At 39.6% G+C, this 20,512-nt stretch overlaps 1 protein-coding gene and 1 pseudogene across 3 annotated transcripts in view; both read left to right on the top strand.

Moving 5' to 3' along the window:
* The window catches only part of LOC114464611 (axin-1-like), a 71,347-nt pseudogene extending 67,375 nt beyond the window's left edge, over positions 1-3,972 (top strand).
* A 9,976-nt stretch (positions 3,973-13,948) lies between these two features.
* gtf3c1 (general transcription factor IIIC subunit 1) overlaps positions 13,949-20,512 on the top strand; it is a 39,698-nt gene continuing 33,134 nt past the window's right edge. Inside the window, exons 1-8 of one of the 3 annotated variants that reach the window (XM_028451244.1) lie at positions 13,949-14,036; positions 14,125-14,368; positions 16,832-17,035; positions 17,122-17,298; positions 17,385-17,528; positions 17,639-17,735; positions 18,022-18,145; positions 19,865-20,032. In XM_028451244.1, the coding sequence (XP_028307045.1) occupies positions 14,148-14,368; positions 16,832-17,035; positions 17,122-17,298; positions 17,385-17,528; positions 17,639-17,735; positions 18,022-18,145; positions 19,865-20,032 (1,135 nt within the window). In that variant the 5' untranslated portion in view covers positions 13,949-14,036; positions 14,125-14,147. Of the gene's footprint in view, positions 14,369-16,831; positions 17,036-17,121; positions 17,299-17,384; positions 17,529-17,638; positions 17,736-18,021; positions 18,146-19,864; positions 20,033-20,512 lie in introns of all 3 variants that reach the window. The other 2 variants (XM_028451258.1, XM_028451251.1) reach the window with 2 other exon arrangements.

Here is a 20,512-nt window from a genome sequence, read left to right as displayed (position 1 = left end):
AAATACACAAAATGATTCCAGAATCACAACAATGGCAACAAAAACAGTAATTATACAAATAATGCACAAAAACACAACAGAAAGATACAAAAATACACATGACTCCAAAAAACATACAATACAGAAAAATACACCAAACAAAAAAATATAAAAGTGAGTAAAAATAAAAAAACACATTTATCATGCTCATATCCCATACAATTAAATCAGGAAAATTGCACCCACATTTTGCACCCGCAAATATACCCCTTATGCTCCCACATAAATGCATACTTCCGACGGGCACCGTACTAGTTATTTTAAAAATAGCAAAGTGAAAAGTAGGGTGTGCACAAGTATTCATGCAGCTTTTTTCTGAGTGCATTAAATTGCCTTTAAAACATTCCCAATGACTGCTGAATGTTCTCACCTTGCCCTAATGATTAAATAGAGGCCACCTGTGTGTAATCTACTCTCAGTTTATATACAGCTGTTCTGTGAGGGCCTCAGAACTATGGTCGGAGTGTATTGGTCACTAAACAACTTCATGAAGGCCAAGGAGCACACCAGAGAGGTCAGGGATAAAGTTGTGGAGAAGTTTAAAGCAGCGTTAAATTATTTTAAGATTTCCCAAGATTTGAACATCTTACGGAGCACTGTTCAATCCATCATTCGGAAATGGAAAGAGTATGGCACCACTGCGAACTTACCAAGACACGGCCGTCCACCTAAACTAACAGATCGAACAAGAAGAGCACTGGTCAGAAAGGGAACCAAGTGCCCCAAGATAGGGCTGGGCGATATATCGAATATACTCGATATATCGCAACTTGTAGTCTGTGCGGTGTTGAAAATGACATACCGTTAAACTCGCGGACTTTTTTTTTTATTTTTATTTTTTTATTTTTTTTTAATATCTTAGTGGCATTATGCACAAAAGGTGCACTTAAATTTAGTGTTGTTTTGAAATGTCATCTTAATGACAACATGCACAAAAGGGCACTATTTGTTTTAAAATATTGTAGTGGCATTATGTACAAAAGGTGCACTTTAATTTTGTGTTTTGAAATGCCATGTGAGTTGCATCCTGCACTAATGTCTTGTTTTGAAATGTCTCTGTGACAATTTTGCACAAAACGTGCACTTTCTGTTGACAATTTTATGTTTGAGCCACTCACTGTTTAATAAATACAGTTATGTCAACTTTGACTTAGTTGTGATATCCCCTTTTTTGCATGAAAGTTTAAAATTGGCATATATTAATGCAGTATGATCAAGAATGTTTTAATGTAGACAAATAGAATCATCATACTGGTGTGATTTTGTGCATCAAAGTGTTAATTCAAGGGTAATGCAAAATATTGAGATATATATCGTGTATCGTGACATGGCCTAAAAATATCGCGGTATTTCTAAAAGGCCATATCGCCCAGCCCTACCCCAAGATGACTCTGGAGGAGCTGCAAAGTACTGCTGCTGAGCTGGGGGAATCTGTACATGGGACAACTATCAGTCGTCCTCTACACAAATCTGGCCTTTATGGACGAGTGGCAAGAAGAAAGCCATTATTGAAAGGAGGCCATAAGTAATCCCGTTTGGAGTTAGCCAGAAGTCATATGGGGGACACAGCTACCATGTGGAAGAAGGTCCTTTGGCGCAAACCTGACCCCCAATTTCCACTGGATGCGGCTTCGCTGCGGAACGTCACCGCCACGTCACCGGAGCTGATAGGTTTCCATTTTAGTCAATGTGTTAATTTCCACCGGGTCCGCTGCGGTGCGTGTCAGCTCCTTCCCAGATGCGTTAGTCCGGTGCCCTCCGCCAGATATACGCAGGGCTTCTATTTCTGGCGGACACCGGAGCATGACGCATCAATCAGCACAGAGCAAATGAAGCTAAACGGGAAATTAAGCACGTACTCCGCAATAAAATATTGGGTTACTTTTCAAAATAAAACACTTCAGATTATATTTCAAGTAAATACATCACCAAAACGTCATGTGTAAAAACAAATTCACATCCACTATATTGATTCCTCTCATACTGTAACTGCACTGTAAACTGCAGCAACTTTGATTTAGTTCATGTTTTAATGTAGTTTTATCTCTTCTCTGTTGGCTGTTGCTAAAAAAATGTGTCTATGACAAATCCAGAGTCTAACCTTCTTGTTCTCCTTCGTTAGGAACACTGAGCTGTTTATCTGTTCATTGTTGTGTTTATAACACAATACATTTAACCGCGTTCTCGCGCGATTATATAAATATTGTGAGAACTGCTCTGTCTCGTGACATCACACTCGTTCAACCGGAGCGCACCGCGGCGCACTCAAAACGCAACCGGTGTGAATTACCGGACGGCGGTGAAATACCGGATCGGTGCCGTGGTGCAGCGGAGACGTATCCAGTGGAAACCCTGGGTAACACTGCTCATCGTCCTGAGTGCACCATCCCCAGTGTCATATATGGTGGGGGGAGCATCATGCTATGGGACTGCTTTTCTTCAGCAGGGACTGGGAAGATTGTAAGAATAGCTGGGAAGATGGATGGAGCCAAATACAGGGACATTTTGGAGGAAAACCTGCTAGAGTTAGCAAGAGAATTGAGGCTGGGGCAAAGATTCACCTTTCAGCAGGACAGTGACCCTAAACACAAAGCTAAATCTACAATGGAATGGTTTAAAACAAAACATATTCATGTTAGAATGGCCCAGTCAAAGTCCAGACCTAAATCCAATAGAAAATCTGTGGAAAGACCTGAAAACTGCTGTTCACAAACGCTCAGAGGAATGGGCTAAACTTCCTATCTCTAGATCTGCAAATCTTGTAGAGTCATAACCCAAAAGACTTGCTGCTGTTATTGCAGCAAAAGGGGGTTCCACAAAGTATTAACTATGTTTTCACTTCACAGTTGTTTGTTACTTGTGTGTGAACTTTCAGTAAAAAAATTCAAAATAAAATCTTTATGTTTATGGTTGTAAACATGACAAAATGTGCAAAAGTTCAAGGTGTATTGGTACTTTTGAGAGGCACTGCATGTGTTAACTCAATTACAATTTAATTGATTATGACATCAGATTTTTTAATTACAGTTACGATTATAATTATGTCATAATTGTAATGAATTATCAATTACGCAATTACAAATATAATTGACCCCAACCCTGGCTGTTAGATTTTATAATTTAACAGCCAAAAGCACAGGTGAACAAAAAAGTTCATTTCCATCCTAATACAAAGTATTCTCCAACAGTTATTCATTTTAGATTTTTTTTTCTTCATATGTTTGTGTACAACAGTCGTAGTGTGAGTCTTTAAGTTCACTGTGTCTCTACAATTTGATCTATGAAGAGGAATATATCTGACATCCAAATTGCCTAACTATTATTTTTATATCACTAGATTAAGTTGACTACGTCATTTGGTTTAATTGAGCATCTGACTGGTAAAAGATTTTTCAGTAGAATGAAGCCATCTAAATGTTCATAAATGATCCATCTTGTATGTATCTTCAATTTGTGATACTGTTATCCTTTAATCCTTTGTTTTTTTTTTTTTTTTTGTGTTGCTGATAAGAAAACAATTTAACTACAAGACATTTTGACACATGCTGCTTTTTGTAACCAAATGTGAACGCCTTAAAATTAAACAACTGAATTTCAACTACACAATATCAAAATACAAGATGATTCCAGTAAAAAAGTGCATCATTATGTATTTTTTGTTTTTTGTAAGTGTTTTACTAAAGGGAAAAATACCTAATAAATGTTTTTCTCCTCTACAGGTTCTACTTTAAGAAGGTGAGCGACGAGTTTGACTGTGGAGTAGTGTTCGAAGAGGTTCGTGATGATGATGCCATCCTGCCTATCTTTGAGGAGAAGATTGTCGGGAAAGTGGAGAAAGTTGACTGAAATATGGGCATAGAAACAAAAGCGCTGTTCGAAGAGATAAATTGGAATTTTACCTGCAAGAAATGAAATGAAGTGGACAGTTGGAAAAAGTATGTGACCGAAGGGAGGCCGGGCTGAGGCTGCTCCCGCCCAGTCCCACTTTTAAGATGTTTATTTTCCATGGGATACCTACGTCAACACTTGGATCACATATAGCAACAAAGCTTGGCCAGAGGACACAGGTGTTACCACAGGGGATCGTAAACCAGAGCTGGTCAAATATGTCTGACCTGTTTTCCACTTAAACTGTGATGATGGAGAAGGGTGGGAGAGGGGAGAATGAGAGAGTATCTAGTAGTCTTCCACTTCTGCTCTGGAGGAGTCTATCCTCCGCAGACCATTATGATGCTGCTACATTACCACGGAAACTCTTCAATTGGTGCTGGGGACAAAGAAAGCTGTTTTGTTCCTGTTGGGAGTTGAGCTGCCTTTTCCCCCTCTGCTCTTCATCGGAATTTCATGTGAATGCCTAAACTCAGCCAAAGAGTATATTGTGTGCGTATGTGTGTTGATGTCTAATGCGCGCGCGCTCACAAGCATCACATGGAATATTTATCATTAGGAGCTGAAGGGAATCATGCACCTTCACTGATCACAAATGCTGTAGGCAGTTGAGGAATCTACAGTTTACATGAATGAAATAGTTTGATATGTTAAGTAAATGCACTCCAATTAGTGTATCTTAAAGGTGAAATCAGCAGCTGTCAGTTTAACTAATAGTTTAAAAGCCTGGGAATCAGCACCTTACCTGGTTTTCTTATTACATACATTTGTTGGATCTTTAAGATGTCTCATCACAGTTGTTGAAAGGCTGACCAATCAATGGTCAGTTTTGGATTCGATATAGAATACATTCACTAGGAAGCTTTGAGGATTTAGGGGGAGTTCACATTTAATTTAAACTAAGCACTGATCATAACTTAATCCAACACAGACCAGTCAGAGGTGAGATGTTGTCTCCCTGAGGTGAGAGAATCCTACGCAGTTTAAAGTTAATTATATCCCCTATAAGCACGAGGTGAACTCACATTATAATATCACAATAAGCTGAAACTAATATTGTTTACATTGAAAGTTTAGTTTTTCTTTACCTAACTATGTCACTCTAGAGTTTCACGGGTTAAGCAACTAAATTGTAAACTGCTCCACAGGTGTGAACACAGCCGGAGTCCAGGCTAAATAGAACATGTGAAGCCCTGAACTTTTCTTTTTTCCATATTTAATGCATCAAGCTTGTCTGTTAAACTGTCTTCATCAGTACCACACCGCAGTAATATAGCCTTGCAACTAGAAAAACAAGTGCAGTGCAGATGTTGCACTGCTAACACACCAGCTATGTAAGCTGAATGTAATTTCATGTTCCCCGTCTGCTGGCTGTATCCTCAAAGGAACAACAGAAATGAATCACATATCATGCCAGAGTTTTGTTTTTGTTGTTATTGATCTCAAGCTGTTGACCTGATGGAGCTTTGACTTTTCTTTGCTGGGAGGAACTGAATGTGTCGGTCAAACTAAAGCGTCTTTTAGGATCATGGAGAACAGTTGAACTTCGATTGGATCACAACTCCAGCCCATTATGCCTTGAATATGAAATAAAAAATTTAGATATGTATTTGTTTATATAAACAAAGTGTAATTTTTATCAAAACCGCCGAGCATGTTCTTTATAAGGAATGGGTTTTTTTTCCCCGGATGAGTTGAATTATCTATTTTGTTGAGATGTTTTTGTGAAAACAGCTATAGCCCTTGGATTATACTGTCAGTCTTTGTTTAGTGCGAACACCCAGAGACAGTGGAATGACGGCATTTGTTTATCGTTTTACTTTGTGATTAAGATTTGATGGACAAAACAAACTACATCGGCTGCTTTGTTTTGTGTGAAACAGTGCCTTTATCATGTTTTATCTTTTTTTCTTTTTTAAGTTTATTGAACCAGTCTTTTGCTTTGTAATCTAAGTTTGTGTTTTCAGTTTGTTTTTTTTTTGTTTTTTTTAGCTACAGTCAATGTTTTCATTTTTCCGTTCTGAACTACCCTCTGCTGTAAATATGTACATTATCATTTCATACTCGTCTTCAGACCTGCACCATATGTCCACGGTGTTTCTGTTTTTTGTTTTTTCAATGCCAAGATGTCACTGTTCTGGTTCCACTTGTACATTTCTTTTAAAAAGGTACTTCATAATAAAGACGTTGAATAAAACATTTGATCTGGTTTTGATTTAATTCCACACATTGCAAATGTGACTTGCTCAATATGAAGTCTAAAATCCCCGACTTTAGGAAAGTACCATCATAAACTTAAAGTTATAAGGACAAAGGTTTGAATGTTGAATGTAGTACAAACCTTCTGTACCACACGGTGTGGAAATCTGCATGATGTACCTCTTTGTCTATAGTATAAATAAAATCTAAAGAATGAGTAAACCAATTGAAAGTTCTATAAATATTTTTCATGCCCTGATGCCTCTTGCATTATTGTAGCTGGTAGTGAACAGGTTATAGTGAGACTACGTACGACTGCTATTTGAATTATTTTGGTAACAACTGACAAATTTAGATGTATTTTAGGCAATACAGTATATGCTCATCATCCAGACAGTTCAGGACATAATGGAAACTCAATATACATTCACAGTTCTTTACTTCCATAAAGTTTTCAGGTTCTCTAAAAACTGGAAAACTCTACTGCAATGAATTAACAACCAAATATTAATTTATTCCTCTTCTACTTCTGGTCCATATAGGATAGCGCTGTAGGGATGCACTTGGATGAATATGGGTAGAGCTTTTAGGCTGGAGAAACAGGACAGTGAAGACTAATTGTACAATATTTTAGTAATGGTAAATTATTAATACGCTTAATTCTAAGGTCACTCTGCAGCACCGTATAGATTTGTAGTTCTGCATACACATTCTGGGATTTCTATTGTTGATATACAGTATATGCACTCACTTCGAATTCAAAACAAAAACATCACCAATGTAATACATTTTATTTAACATTTCCAAATATTATGTGGTGTGACTGTCCAGCTTCGACTGCTGTTTCAAAAACATCTTTAAAATTACTTAGTCTATTGAAATTATTTTTGTATTGTTTTTTAGTCCTTGTGAGGTAGTGTGGCTTTCAGTGGCTATTCAAAGTGAATGAAGAGACATCTCAGGCAGGAAGTTGCAAAATCTGTGTCCATTTTATTTACAGTGCCTCCCAAACATTTACAGAGTGCTGGTACCATGATGTGTCTTCCTCCAAAGACCAAGCACAAATGGACCAACCCTGAACAAAGCACACACCTGCCATTTATTCTCAGGCCCATCCCCTTACTGGGCGTAGCTCCTGGTGAGGTCACCAATGACCTCACCAGTCTGGAGTATAAAACCAGGAAATGTTGACAGCACTCCCCTTTTAGGTGCCACATGGAGCAGGTAAGGATGAATGTAGTTTTGTAAATGTGTATGTGGAACAGAGTGTGTGCTGTTCAACTACAGGGACAAGTGGAGTTTAAGACTCACTTCGTCACACACCCCCCCCCTTACAAAATTCAGACCTCATAGGAACGAGACAAGAAATCAGCCACACCATTCTTATTTCCAGGCCTGTATCGGATCCTGTAACAAAAGGGCTGCAAAGACAAATACCATCGGGTTATTCTTGCATTACTGTCCCTCATTTTGTTCATCCACTGTAACGCTCGATGGTCCGTTTCTAAGATAAACTCATCTCCCATCAAGTAATATTTTAAAGTGTCTAGTGACCATTTCACCGCCAAGGCCTCCTTCTCCACCGTGGAATACCTTGTCTCTCTGGGAAAGAGCTTACGACTTATGTACTGCACAGGTCTTTGGTACTCTCCATCACCCTGCAGCAATACAGCTCCCAGTCCTACTCCAGATGCATCTGTCTGCACAATGAAAGGACGGGAGAAATCTGGACATTGAAGAACAGGCTCATTACATAAACAGTTTTTGAGGTCTCTAAATGCAGAATCACATTCAGGGGTCCACTTTATCTTGTTTGGACTTGACTTGAGCGTCAAATCACTAAGGATGGCTGATCTTGTAGAAAAATCCGGAATAAAGCGGCGATACCAGCCAGCTAATCCCAGGAAGGATCTAACTCTGCGTTTGGTTGTTGGAGGTGGGTAGGACAGGAGTGCTTCAATTTTACTAACCTGAGGTCGTATGACACCACCCCCGATGATGTACCCCAAATACTCCACTTCAGTCTTAGCAATGTGGCACTTTCGGGCATTCATCACCAGTCCGGTCCTTTGGATTCTGTGAAAAACATCACTCAAGTGTTCCATGTGATCTTCCCAACTTTCACTAAATACCACAATGTCATCGATGTAAGCCGCCGTGTGGCCATCTGCACCTCTAAGGACTTCATCTACCAGCCGTTGAAATGTAGCTGGCGCTCCGTGGAGTCCAAAAGGCATTGTCCTGAAACGATAAAGCCCACTTGGGACTCTGAAGGCTGTTAAGTCTTTGCAAGTGTCAGATAATGGCACTTGCCAATAGCCTTTGCATAAATCAAGAGTAGTGAGAAATTTAGCATTGCCCAAACGCTCAATTAAGTCTTCGACTCTGGGCATTGGATATGCATCAAAGGCTGAAACTGCATTTAGCTTAGAAAAATTAACACAGAATCTTTGTCTTGGGTCATTTTTCTTTGGGACTAAAACAACAGGACTACACCACTCACTTTTTGAATGTTCAATGACTCCCATGGCCAGCATATCTTCCACCTCTTGCTTTACAGCAGGCAGCAGCTTAGCCGGGATCCTGGATGAGGTGTCTCTGATGGGCTGCTGATTGGGGTCCCGGAGCCTGATGTCATGCTGGATGAGATCTGTGCAGCCTGGTTTTGTGCTGAACAGAGCTGGATCCATGATTTGGTGTAGCTCCTCCTTCCGGTCTGACGAGAGGTGGCCGAGATCTGGTAGTGACTGGTCTTCCTTTAATGAAGGGAAGAACAGCTCCTGACATTCCTCTTCTTCAGCCACTGACCTAGCCCATAGCTGCAATGAAGATGCTCTGTCTTTTGCTATTAATTCACGCAAAATGGGCAGGTCCCGCCCCAGTATAACTGGGTAGGGCAGTTTGGACATAACACCCACTGAGAGTAAATACTGCTGGTCCCCAACTTGGATGTTAACATTAGCAATAGGATAGTCCACATTGTCTCCATGAACACACCAAATTTTCATTTTACCCCTAAAAGTGACATCTTTAGGCAGACAGTCTTCTCTAATGAGGGTGCGGCATGAGTCTAACAGCGCAACATGTGGTTTGTCATCTATAAAAACACAGACAGTTCTTTCCTCATCAATAATTGGTGGAGACATCTCTTCTAGGACACACTGAGGTTGCGGGCCCAAACAACTGACCTAAAATGACCAATGTGACCACAGGAGTGACAGACCAGAGGGCTTTTGTCTTTAAACTCTCTAAATCTAGGGTTGGGGTTTGAAAACTGAGGTCTAGGGGTTTTACTTCTAAACCCACTCCCACCCATAGGTTTACTCACTCCTGGAGACGGAGGAGATAGACTGGTTCTAGTAGAAATAGAAGTTTTGAAAGAGCGCCGTGCAGACAGAAATGCTTCTGCCAACTCTGCAGCTTCTCTTGATGTTGGAGGGTTGCGCTCCTTGATCCATGTGCGCAACTCTGGGTTGAGCATTCTCAGAAACTGCTCCTGCTCCTGGATGCTTCTTCTTGCTTCTCTCAAGGCTTCTTCTTGCTTCTCTCAACGAGGACAGTCGCACTCTCTGTTTCTCCCTCCTTCCTTCTTATCTCTCTCCCAGCTGCTGCTTTGTCTGGTCTTGTGAGCCTAACAAGAGCCTCTCTCTGTAACTCATCCAAAACCGGAATAATGGAATTAATTAGTTGGTCTCTCAGTGCTATCGATCAGATTTTTTCGACAAAAAGAACCGGGGGTGGTGAACCCGCATGTCCAAGCGGGACGTTTGCGGCTGGATACACCCTCGACCCTTGGAACAAGTGGCGAGTTGTGTGTCTGTCCATCCTTTCCGTGGAAGACGTGGAGGACATCTACATGATTGGAATAATGATAGTAGGCATGCTGCTGATCGGAGCTGGTGGCTTCCTCATCTATCGAAAAGTCCGTACTACGCTGGCGACTGTTTTGGAAAAGCTGCCAGTGATTTCTGAAGGATGTAGCAGGGCTCTGAACACTCAGACTCATGTGTTGATCGATATCAAAAGCAAGCTGCTTTTGGATCGTCTACGCGTTATGGATAACAACTGGGAGAAGTTGGAGACCTGGCTTGGAAGTGGAAACTAGGCCATTCATTGGATTACAGCAGAGAGACCCAGGACAGAAGGCTATTGAAATTGACATAGCCTGTATCAAATCACATTGCTTATCTCCCTTTCGGCTCCCCAGCTAGCCAAGGCTAAAGCCAAGGTTGTCTCATCTCTTATCACCAGGAAGTTTCTGCAGACGGCGGCTCTTACCCCCGCTCCTTCCCTACATTCCCACCTGGAACTGTTGATGCTGAACTTTTCCACACGTCATCTGGTTGTCAGTAACGCAGCTACAGGTCTTCAACTTCAAATGCCTCGTTGGCCATCTTTCCCCACCTCCCATCCGCAGCTGCATGGAGGCGTGGTTGCAGCGCCCATTGGCAGCACGCCCATGTCCCCAAATAGCTGGAATCCTGCTGTTCTTCCCACCTGACCCCCTCCCCCAGCCAACCTCCCACCCAACCCTTCCCACATGCCTTGTCTCGAGTTGTTTGACTGTGTCATGCTTACATTTATGTTTGCAGAGGCGGTTTTTTTCCTGGTTTCACACTGCTTTCTCTGTTTAAGGAAATCAGTTTCAAACTGGCAGTTTTTTTCCCCTCACCCCTCCTCTCCTCCTGTTGTTGATCCCTTCTTCACCTAAATATGTGGGCGCCGCAAAAGGCTGCTCCGGTGTGTTGATGTGTCTTCTTTCACTGCAACTACCAAGTCAAATTCCTCGTATTGTTCTAAACTGTACCTGGTCAATAAAGATTCTGATTCTGATTCTGATTCTGCACAATAGCATCTCCGATCTGCTCCCTCGTTCTTTCTCTTGGTGTCATCCACTTGTCGTAGAGATCTTTCAGCCGGGACTGCAGCTCCCTGGGCGTTTCATCCTCATTCACCTCTGTAGATCGGAACTGCATCCTGTAGGTCTCTGCACTTATTTCAAACTTCTCCAGCACCGCTTTCTTCACTTTGACATAGTCCATTGTTTCTGTGACGTCCATAGCCACATATGCAGCTCGTGCCTTGCCATTTAGAAGTGGGGCCAAGTACAAAGCCCACTCTCCCTTTGGCCATTGGCAGGCTGTGGCAATTCTCTCGAACGTTGTTAAATAATGATCAATGTCTTCATCATTTTGATATGGCTGCATTTTAGGACCTTTCCCGCTGGGGATCCTCACCAAAGCTGGCAAAACGGGGGGCCCTGCCTGAGCTGCTGCTCCTTCCACCACAGGCTGCTGTACTGGATGCTCTGCTTTCACCTCCTGCTGGAGCTGGTCCACCCGGCGCTCCATGGACTGCCACCGGTTCTCCTGCTGCAACTTGTCCTGCTCCCATCTAGCATCATGCTCATTTTGCTTCCTCACCAGGCTGTGGAGCAGGTTTGCAATATCAGCCATGCTTGGAGTTGGCTGTGGGGCATGCTCAGTCAGTAGCTCTGCTCCCAATGCTCCTTCCTGACTCCCATCTGCATGGTCTTCTTCTGGCACTTCATTAAGTTTACTCACATGTGGATTGCGTTTTGGTGGCATCTTCTTCAGTAACTGGATCCCACCACTGTCACCATTTGTGAGGTAGTGTGGCTTTCAGTGGCTATTCAAAGTGAATGAAGAGACATCTCAGGCAGGAAGTTGCAAAATCTGTGTCCATTTTATTTACAGTGCCTCCCAAACATTTACAGAGTGCTGGTACCATGATGTGTCTTCCTCCAAAGACCAAGCACAAATGGACCAACCCTGAACAAAGCACACACCTGCCATTTATTCTCAGGCCCACCCATTGGCCCATCCCCTTACTGGGCGTAGCTCCTGGTGAGGTCACAATGACCTCACCAGTCTGGAGTATAAAACCAGGAAATGTTGACAGCACTCCCCTTTTAGGTGCCACATGGAGCAGGTAAGGATGAATGTAGTTTTGCAAATGTGTATGTGGAACAGAGTGTGTGCTGTTCAACTACAGGGACAAGTGGAGTTTAAGACTCACTTCGTCACAGTCCTATATAACATTTAAAAGTATTTATGTTTTTATTTATATCAGAATAATCATGCAAACTTGATGCTATTTTTATGAAATGTCATGCAGTGAAAATAATTTTTCCCTTTTGAACCATTTATATAATAAATTCAGTGATTCTCATACTTCTTTGGTCTAAGTACCCCATTTCTGACTTTCTCCTGCGCGGTTCGCGCATGCGCGCCGGATCCCGGACTAATCTGACAGCCCGGACACATGGCCGCGTCTGCAGCGCCGCCATCTTGAAACGGTGCTGTTGGAGAGAACGGTGCATGGTCATGTAAGGATTAATATATTGTTAGCAGGTTGTTTCTATGGCTATAGTGAAATAAACAACGACAGGACGGACAGAACCATCGATGTTATGAATCTAGTGTCCCTAGCAATAGCCTGCTACACAGAAAAGAACAGACTCACTGCAGTAATTGATGGATTAGAAAGAATACAGCATCTATTAGAGCTAATAATAGGCCTAATTAATGATGGAATTATTTTTGTTGTAGACAATTCTTTATCTCTGGCTACATTGCTCACATGTTTAAGGTTTCCCAAAGATGGTAGTTTATGGAGACAATGGGAACTGGCAGTGAAACGGGAAGGTTTTATGGCAACAGATGACTTTGACGGGACAGGGCAAATTGTCCGACTGAGACAGGGAGTCAAATACTAAATACTCTTGTAGATATAGTTTTCTATGATTATTGTTTATGTTGTTGTTCCTTGTTCAGTTCTTTGGCTACAATAATAATAAAGATGATGTTCGGGATATAATATGAATAGTGTCAGTAATAATAGTAATGGTTATAATAATAATAATAATGTGGCGATCGATGAGGAGGCATGAGACACTGACGACTGGTTACTTTTCACACACACCCCAAGACTGCAGGTGGTGCTAATAATAATAATAATAATAAGGTAATGTATTAATATACATTACCTTATTATTATATAATAATAATATAGCAATAACAATGAGAATACCAGTAACTATGATATATTATTATTATTATTATTAATAATAATAATAATAATAATAATAATAATAATAATAATACGCTAGTATGAGAATATAATGATCGTGATGAGAATAGCAATGACAATAATTCAGTAGTAGTACAAGTGTACAATAATAATAATTGAAAAAAATGCAATGTTTAGCCTTAAGCAATGTTGTCAATAAAAACCTGAGCACATCTGAACGTTTTCTGGGTTTCTTTTGTTCTATCTATCTACAGTATCTATCTATCTATCTATCTATCTATCTATCTATCTATCTATCTATCTATCTATCTATCTATCTATCTATCTATCTATCTATCATGTCTGACGTTTGTTACAAACAAACTCCGTGAAAATTGCTTGAGAATTGAGCGATTTATGACAACTTTAATTGTGTAGCACATCATTCCTCTGTTGTGCTGCAGGAGTCTCTACGTATATCATGTCTATGATGAATATGCGTACGCATGCGCGCAACGCTTCTCCATCCGGACGACCTATTTTACGGAAATGTATGTTTTGAGTGAATTACGATTAGTTTTGTTATTGATCTTATTTTTTGATTGTCAATGTTGTGTATTGTTGTTTTTTTTTTTTTTTAAATTAACAATTAAAAACGCCACAAAACAGTCACACATTTAAATGTGTACAATTAGAATATAAAATAAATAAATAAATAAAATAAAAAAAGTCGTTTGGTTGGTTTACATTCAAATATCAAGTCCCAGCAGCTCTGTCGTAAGGATTGCGAGTGAAGGAAGTGACGTAGTCTACGCGCATGCGTTGAAAAAATGAATGCCTTTCTGTGTGTTGAGACGTGGATGTAAATATAAAACAAGGTAGGACACATTATTCATTTCGTAAACATCCATTGACAGCAAGTTTTCTTTAACTTAAGCCCCAAATGTTAATCAGTTAGCATGTTAGCGCTACTCTAATGAAAGCGGCAGATGGATTCATGGAGCGAGATTGCTGACGAGGTGGCGTTGGAGGGTCTGGACGGGATAACTATTCCCACTCTGTGGATACGACTGGAAAACAAACATCCCAAGTTTCCTCTGAAGCTGGACGACAGCACCAAGGGGCTCATATGGAGGTTTCTATCCACCCACACCGACCTGAGCTTCTACGAGCTGCCTACAGACAGAGAGGATGTGGTGTTGGTTGACAGGTGAGCTTTATACTTCCAGGTTAAGAGCACACAATGTGAAGCTATGCAAAGTCTGCACAGCTCTGTTACACTTTAAACTTTGTTTTTATCTCATTTCTGCATGTTTGCTCTAATAATCTCCCGTGATCTCCTTTCTCACAACAATGGCCTGCATGTCTTCCTTCACTGCATCCATCAACCTCCTCCCTATCCTGCTTTTCTTCTTGCCTGGCAACGCCATCTTTATTTACCTTTTATTTCTGACTATTATTTATCTCTCCTACATACATGACCAAATGGTTCCATTTCCCATTCACACACAGTGCTATTGTCTACAGTGGTTCTCAACCTTTTCAGCATGTGACCCTCAAAATAAAGGTTCCCGAGACTGGGGAACCCCCCACTATAACTGAAGTTGGTTGAACAGTAAACACAGACATGAACATTGAAGAACAGTCATGTGGAGACAGGGCCATCTATAAGGGGCAATAAAGGAGAGCTTTTTGGAGTCCATTTATAAAGTCTGCAAAATGATAGTTCATTGGTATAAGAATCTGTGATAACCACATTTAGTTTACAAGGGCCCGAGCAACAACGGTGCGTGGGACCCTATTGTAATGTTTTTTGTTTTTTTTTTTAAAGTCCAATTGTTAAGGCACAAAATACATTTTCAGTTGCACTTTTAAAAAGAAAAAGAACTATTATGCAGTTTTGCATTGTTTACTGCAAAACCAGAATTTAAATAATAGACTTCTTCTTCATTTGTATTATTCCTTTATTTATTTCATTCAAGATTCTTTTGACAATGAAAAATAAAAGAAAAATAGTATAGTATTTTCTAGTTTTTTTTCCCCCCAAAAAAATAAAGGAATATTTTTCAATCATTTGTCTACAGTCCCATTTTGTAAAATAAATCGTGAGAGAATCGTATCGTGAACCCAGTATCGTGAATCGAATCGTATCGGAGTTGAGTGAATCGTTACATCCCTAGTTACATCCCTATTAAACATACATGTTTATTTGGTTGTGTTATAAAACAATCTCGACCATGAAGTTGAATCTTTATAGATTCAAATATTCCTTAGCAGCCTGTTCACTTGGATGATGTGCTATTCTTATGGAAGTTATTAAGAGTTTGTAGAGCTCAGTAGATGCTTATTAATTATAGCAGCTTTCATTTGTATGCCAAAAAATGAGTTATGTTTAACCCAATCGTCAATCATAGGCATTATATTTTCACAGAACATTGCAGGAAAGTTTGTTTGTGGTATAATCCTTGAAAATGGTCAGCTCCGTCTCAAACCTTTAAAATGTCTGCCACACCCTGACATGCAACACACCTCATCATGCCCCACTTCCCGACATGCATGTGGTTGCGAGAGCCCGTTCAACGCTGCTTGCAGCTTTAATTATTATTATTATTTGCACCATAGTATATAGCCATATTAAAGATCTAAGTCCTTGTTTTAATCAGAAAAAATTTTGGTTTTAAAGTGACCAAAAATGGTGGAAAATGTGGTGAAATCAAATTTTAAAAACCACAGAAATTGGTTAAAAGTTACAAATTAGAGTGGCCAAAAACAGACAGAAAATGTGGTAAAAAAAAAAAAGAGATTCAAACTGTTAATATTGGCTTAAAAGTGGCAGAAAAAATTAGGAACAATTAGTTTTAACTGGCAAATAATGTGACAAAGCATGAAATATGTGACAATAATGAGTCAACATTTAGTGGGAAAAGTGGTGGAAAAGGCTAATAAGTGCCGAAAATTTCTTGAAAGTGGAAAAAAATGTGCAGAAAAGACATTGAAATTTGATGGAGAACTAAAAAATGGGAGCAATTTAGCAAAAATGCTTATAATTAGGTTACAATATGCCAAGTTTGGTGTCGGTGCAGAAATAGGATAAAAATAAGCAAAAAATTGGCTCAAATTGTTAAAAAAAAATATTCTTACTTTCTGAAAGACATCTGGCAAACCCCTCCCAGTGTCTCGTGACCCCAAATGGGGTCCCGACCCCAAGGTTGAGAACCCCTGGTCCACATGTGCAAGTCGAACAGAAAAAAAAACAGTCACAGTAAACCAAATACCATTTAAAAGCTAAGTTTAACTCATACAATCTATGTTAATCTGTATATGCAATATAAACATGATATTTGTAACACAATACAGGATGTATTTTAATCTTTTCTTTGGATTTTTAAACATTTATTTTGGGACATTACTGATTGTTTAAGACTTTTAATTGTTGTTCATGCCGGGAATTCCTCAAAGCAGAAGGATTGTTTTATATAACGATGTTATATATATAACTTTTGGCTTTAAAGTAAGGCAGTAACAAAGATATTAAAAAAACAACTTTCGCTTTACTTCACAAAATGTAACCCTTAAAGGGTTATACATTTCAAAATGTTCCATGCCCCCTATACTGTGAAAAACTGTGAGAACCCTGCATAGAGAAATTACATTTTTTTCTGTGTGGTTTTAGGTACAAAGTCGTGGACCAAGATTCTAATGTGGAAATAGAAGAGCCCACTGTGGGAGTAGACATCTATCCCATCAAAATCATTCCAGAAAACAAGGATGGGCTCCAGGGTTCATGTGTCTTCTTTAAAGAGAGGATAGACATCACTAAGCATGTTCGTTCCAAAAACCTTGTCCCTTTGCTGAACTTAGAGGAGGTTTTGGAAAGGTTAGTGGGGGTTTTCAAAAGTCTTTATTAATTTTTTTATCAACACGATGCACAATCTTTTCCCAATCCTACCCATTCATTTCCAGATATGGTCGAAAGCTTGTAGTTGTGGCCTCTCAGATGATGCGTTTTCGTGCCCTGATTGGCAGTGAGAATGACCCCGAATTGAAACTTGGAGATGACTCCTACTGCATTTTGGAAAAAGTGGGCCGGTCACGCTGGCATGGAGAAATACAAGGGGATCTGCACGGGTCGTCCTTCAAGTATGACACAGAAATCTGAATGCTGAGTTGTGATCTTACCGCTTTGTTGATTGTAGTGTGTAACACCTTTTGTTCTCTTTGAACAGAGTGGACCCTCGTAAGTTTCACTATTTGAGAAAGTCTTTGGTTCGACACAAGCTGATCACCATGCAGCGTCATTGTAGACAGAGGAAGTTTGGGCATGAGCAGTACTCTCTCCTCCTGCTGCTGAAACGATTCCATAACAACAGGTTTGATAGTTATTTGTATATTCTTTTGTATTCTCTTTGAAACTAATACAAGTAATACAAGAAAGTGATGAACTTAATTCAGTTTTGATCTTCTTCCTCTGCTTTTTCAGGCTTACTAAATCTGTCCTGTTGATAGAGAACATCTGCGGCATCCTGCAGCAAATGCCTGGGAACTCAATCCCATTCATGGCGCTTAAGGATCAACTCGTGAGTGTCCTTACACCAGGGGTGCCGGACTCCTGAGACTTTTAGATGTCTCCCTGCTCCAGCACACCTGGTTGAAACCAATGTGTTGTCATGAAGCTCTGTAGAAGCATGATAACGAGCCATTCAGTTGATTCAGGTGTGTTGGAGCAGTGGACACATCTAAAAGTCTCAGGAATCCGGCCCTTGAGGACTGGAGTCCGGCACCCCTGCCTTATACGCTGTCTTTGACATTCTCCTGATGATTTTGAGTTATTGTTTTTGGCTTTGATTTTTTTTTTGTATTCAGAATATATCGGATGGCGCCTTTAAGCGTTCACTGAGAAACCTGAGATTGGCCAAGATGATTGAGTCATTTAAAGTTCCTTTGGAGGATTTGGATCCGGGTGCTGGACCCTGCACTAACAAAAATGGTAAGGTGCCACAGAAGGACTTATGTTTGTAGAAATAAACATTGTGCAATTTTTTAAGATTAATAGGTTACACTGAGGACAATACACAACAATAATCTAAATCTAATCTCTAAAGCCACAGGACCACAGAAAAAGAAAACAAATGATATATAGTTACTGTGAGTTAGGGTTGAGCACTGTTTGATTTTGATATAGAAAATTACAGTATCGCATATTTTGTGACAACCATACTGTTGCGGTGATCTGACTGAGTGCTCCGAGCGCCGAGCTCCGAGTGCTCAACTCTTGAGGTGCGCGTGCCAAAAAAGACCTCACAGCGCACCTCAAGAGTTGAGCGCAATCGCTCTGATGAGAAAGTCATCCTATAAATGCACAACGGCGCTGAGAACAGCAGAAACGTGCACTGCACAATACACATGGGAAAAGGACTGAAACCAAAGGGTTACTGGTGAGCTCATAATGACTGGACTGTTAAAATATGAATACAGTACATCATTGTATAATTCATTTGCTCAATTCATTTGCTGGGTTCATTAAGTTGTTTATATGAGAAGAGGAAAATGGTGAAAAAAAAAAAAAAAATTGCTTAAAACCTTGTTTATGTACTTAAGGGCTAAAATAAGTTGGTATTTAAATTATAGCAATTTTCAAATAAAATTCAGAGTGAAAATATTTAATTTATGTATTAAAAAGTATAATATAAAAGTATTTCTGTTGAGAAATTGTTAAATTAAAATTGAAATTGTAATTTTCATATTTGACTTAAACATAAGGAAAATGGTTTCAGGTTATAAAAGTAGACCTAGTTTTATGTTTGCTTAATGCCTAATTTTACAGATTACTTACCTGCATTTGATTTAGTAAAAAAAAAGTTGAAAATGTACTTTTAAAGTAAATGTACTTACCTGAAATTGTATTTATTTGTACTTACCTTATATTGTTTGATGAAAAATGATGAACTTATTTGCATTGTGTTTTATGTTCAAAGGTTTTTCACCTTTCTTGTCACTAGAAAAAATTAAAGTGAGAACGAGTGAAATCTTGAGTCTGGTTAAGTCCTTCCTTTTTCAAGTGTGAGAAGCCATGACGTTATAAAGACGCTTGACACATACATTATTATTGCAATATACGACTACACAAAAATAATTATATTTTAATTTACTACTTTGTATGCACTCATTTCATAATACAGAGGAAAACTCAATTCTTAAAAAAAAACAAAAAAAAAAAACAATTCTTTAAAAAAAGAGAGAGAATGCTATATTTTGCTGCTCCCGCGGTTGCACAGGTGGGAATTATAAGACTGTGACAAAGGCTGTAGGACAACATTAAAACAGACAAACAGCAAGAGGGAAAATTGAGCGATTTCTTGCATGGTCGCCCGTGAAATTGTACATCATATGAGTGATAACTTGTGTTATAACGGCTATTTTGCATAATAGGTGTGCCCTCAGATTTTTACTTGTCTTTTGGTGTGCCTCTTTTGGTATGCATTGGACACAAAAAGTTTGGGAACCACTGCTTTAGACCACTGCTTTTGGATTCTTCTTTGTTGGTGTTCGGCAGCCGCTTCTGGTCTGCGGACTGCGTATCAAAAGTAGAAATCGAATTTGAAAAATGTGAATGATTCCGGGGGGGATCGATACTCGATGCCCTACCCTACTGTGTATATTTTAGGATAATAGTCTTACTGATCCATTTTTTTTAACTTTGTTTCAGGCAGTAAAGTCCTTGTGCCCTGTATAAAACTGTTAAAGCCATGCACAAGGAAAGGCGTCACAGAGGATGACGATGACGATGATGAGGATGAAGAGCTTGACAGAAAAACTGTCCCTTCAGATGGTCGCTTCATTGAGAGGGATATCATGTCACAGGCCTACCACCTTGGTACGTGTGATGCTTTTTGGTTTTGTCCACACTCCATTGTGCTTTGTCTTTTTAAGGTAAAGAAAGAGCTGATGAGTCCAAACAAATGAAAGCTTATCTACACCTCTCTCTGAGGCATTGCTCTGTACATATGGGTCAGTCATGGCTTGGGGCCACTGAAGAATCTCTGAATTCTGACTTTAAAGTCAGAACTGGAGAACGCTTTATTTAAGTCTCGAGGTTTTACTTTTTTTTGGGTTTTTAGTCCTACTTTCTTTTTTTTTTTGTCACGCTTCAGGACATCTTTTTCATTCTTCCTTCTGTGATGACATCACTTGTTATCACTCAACAAATTTGATCATAAATCATAAATGTTCCAAAAATGGGCTTAATAGCAAAAATAATTAACTAAACATGACATCATTTTAATTAAAAAATGTGAAATTAATTTCTTCATACTGATTATAATTTTCAAGGTCAATTTTACTTTTTGTGGTATAA

This window comes from Gouania willdenowi, chromosome 1, assembly GCF_900634775.1.
Source record: "Gouania willdenowi chromosome 1, fGouWil2.1, whole genome shotgun sequence".
NCBI lineage: Eukaryota > Metazoa > Chordata > Actinopteri > Blenniiformes > Gobiesocidae > Gouania > Gouania willdenowi.
This window is presented reverse-complemented; position numbering and strand designations above follow the sequence as displayed.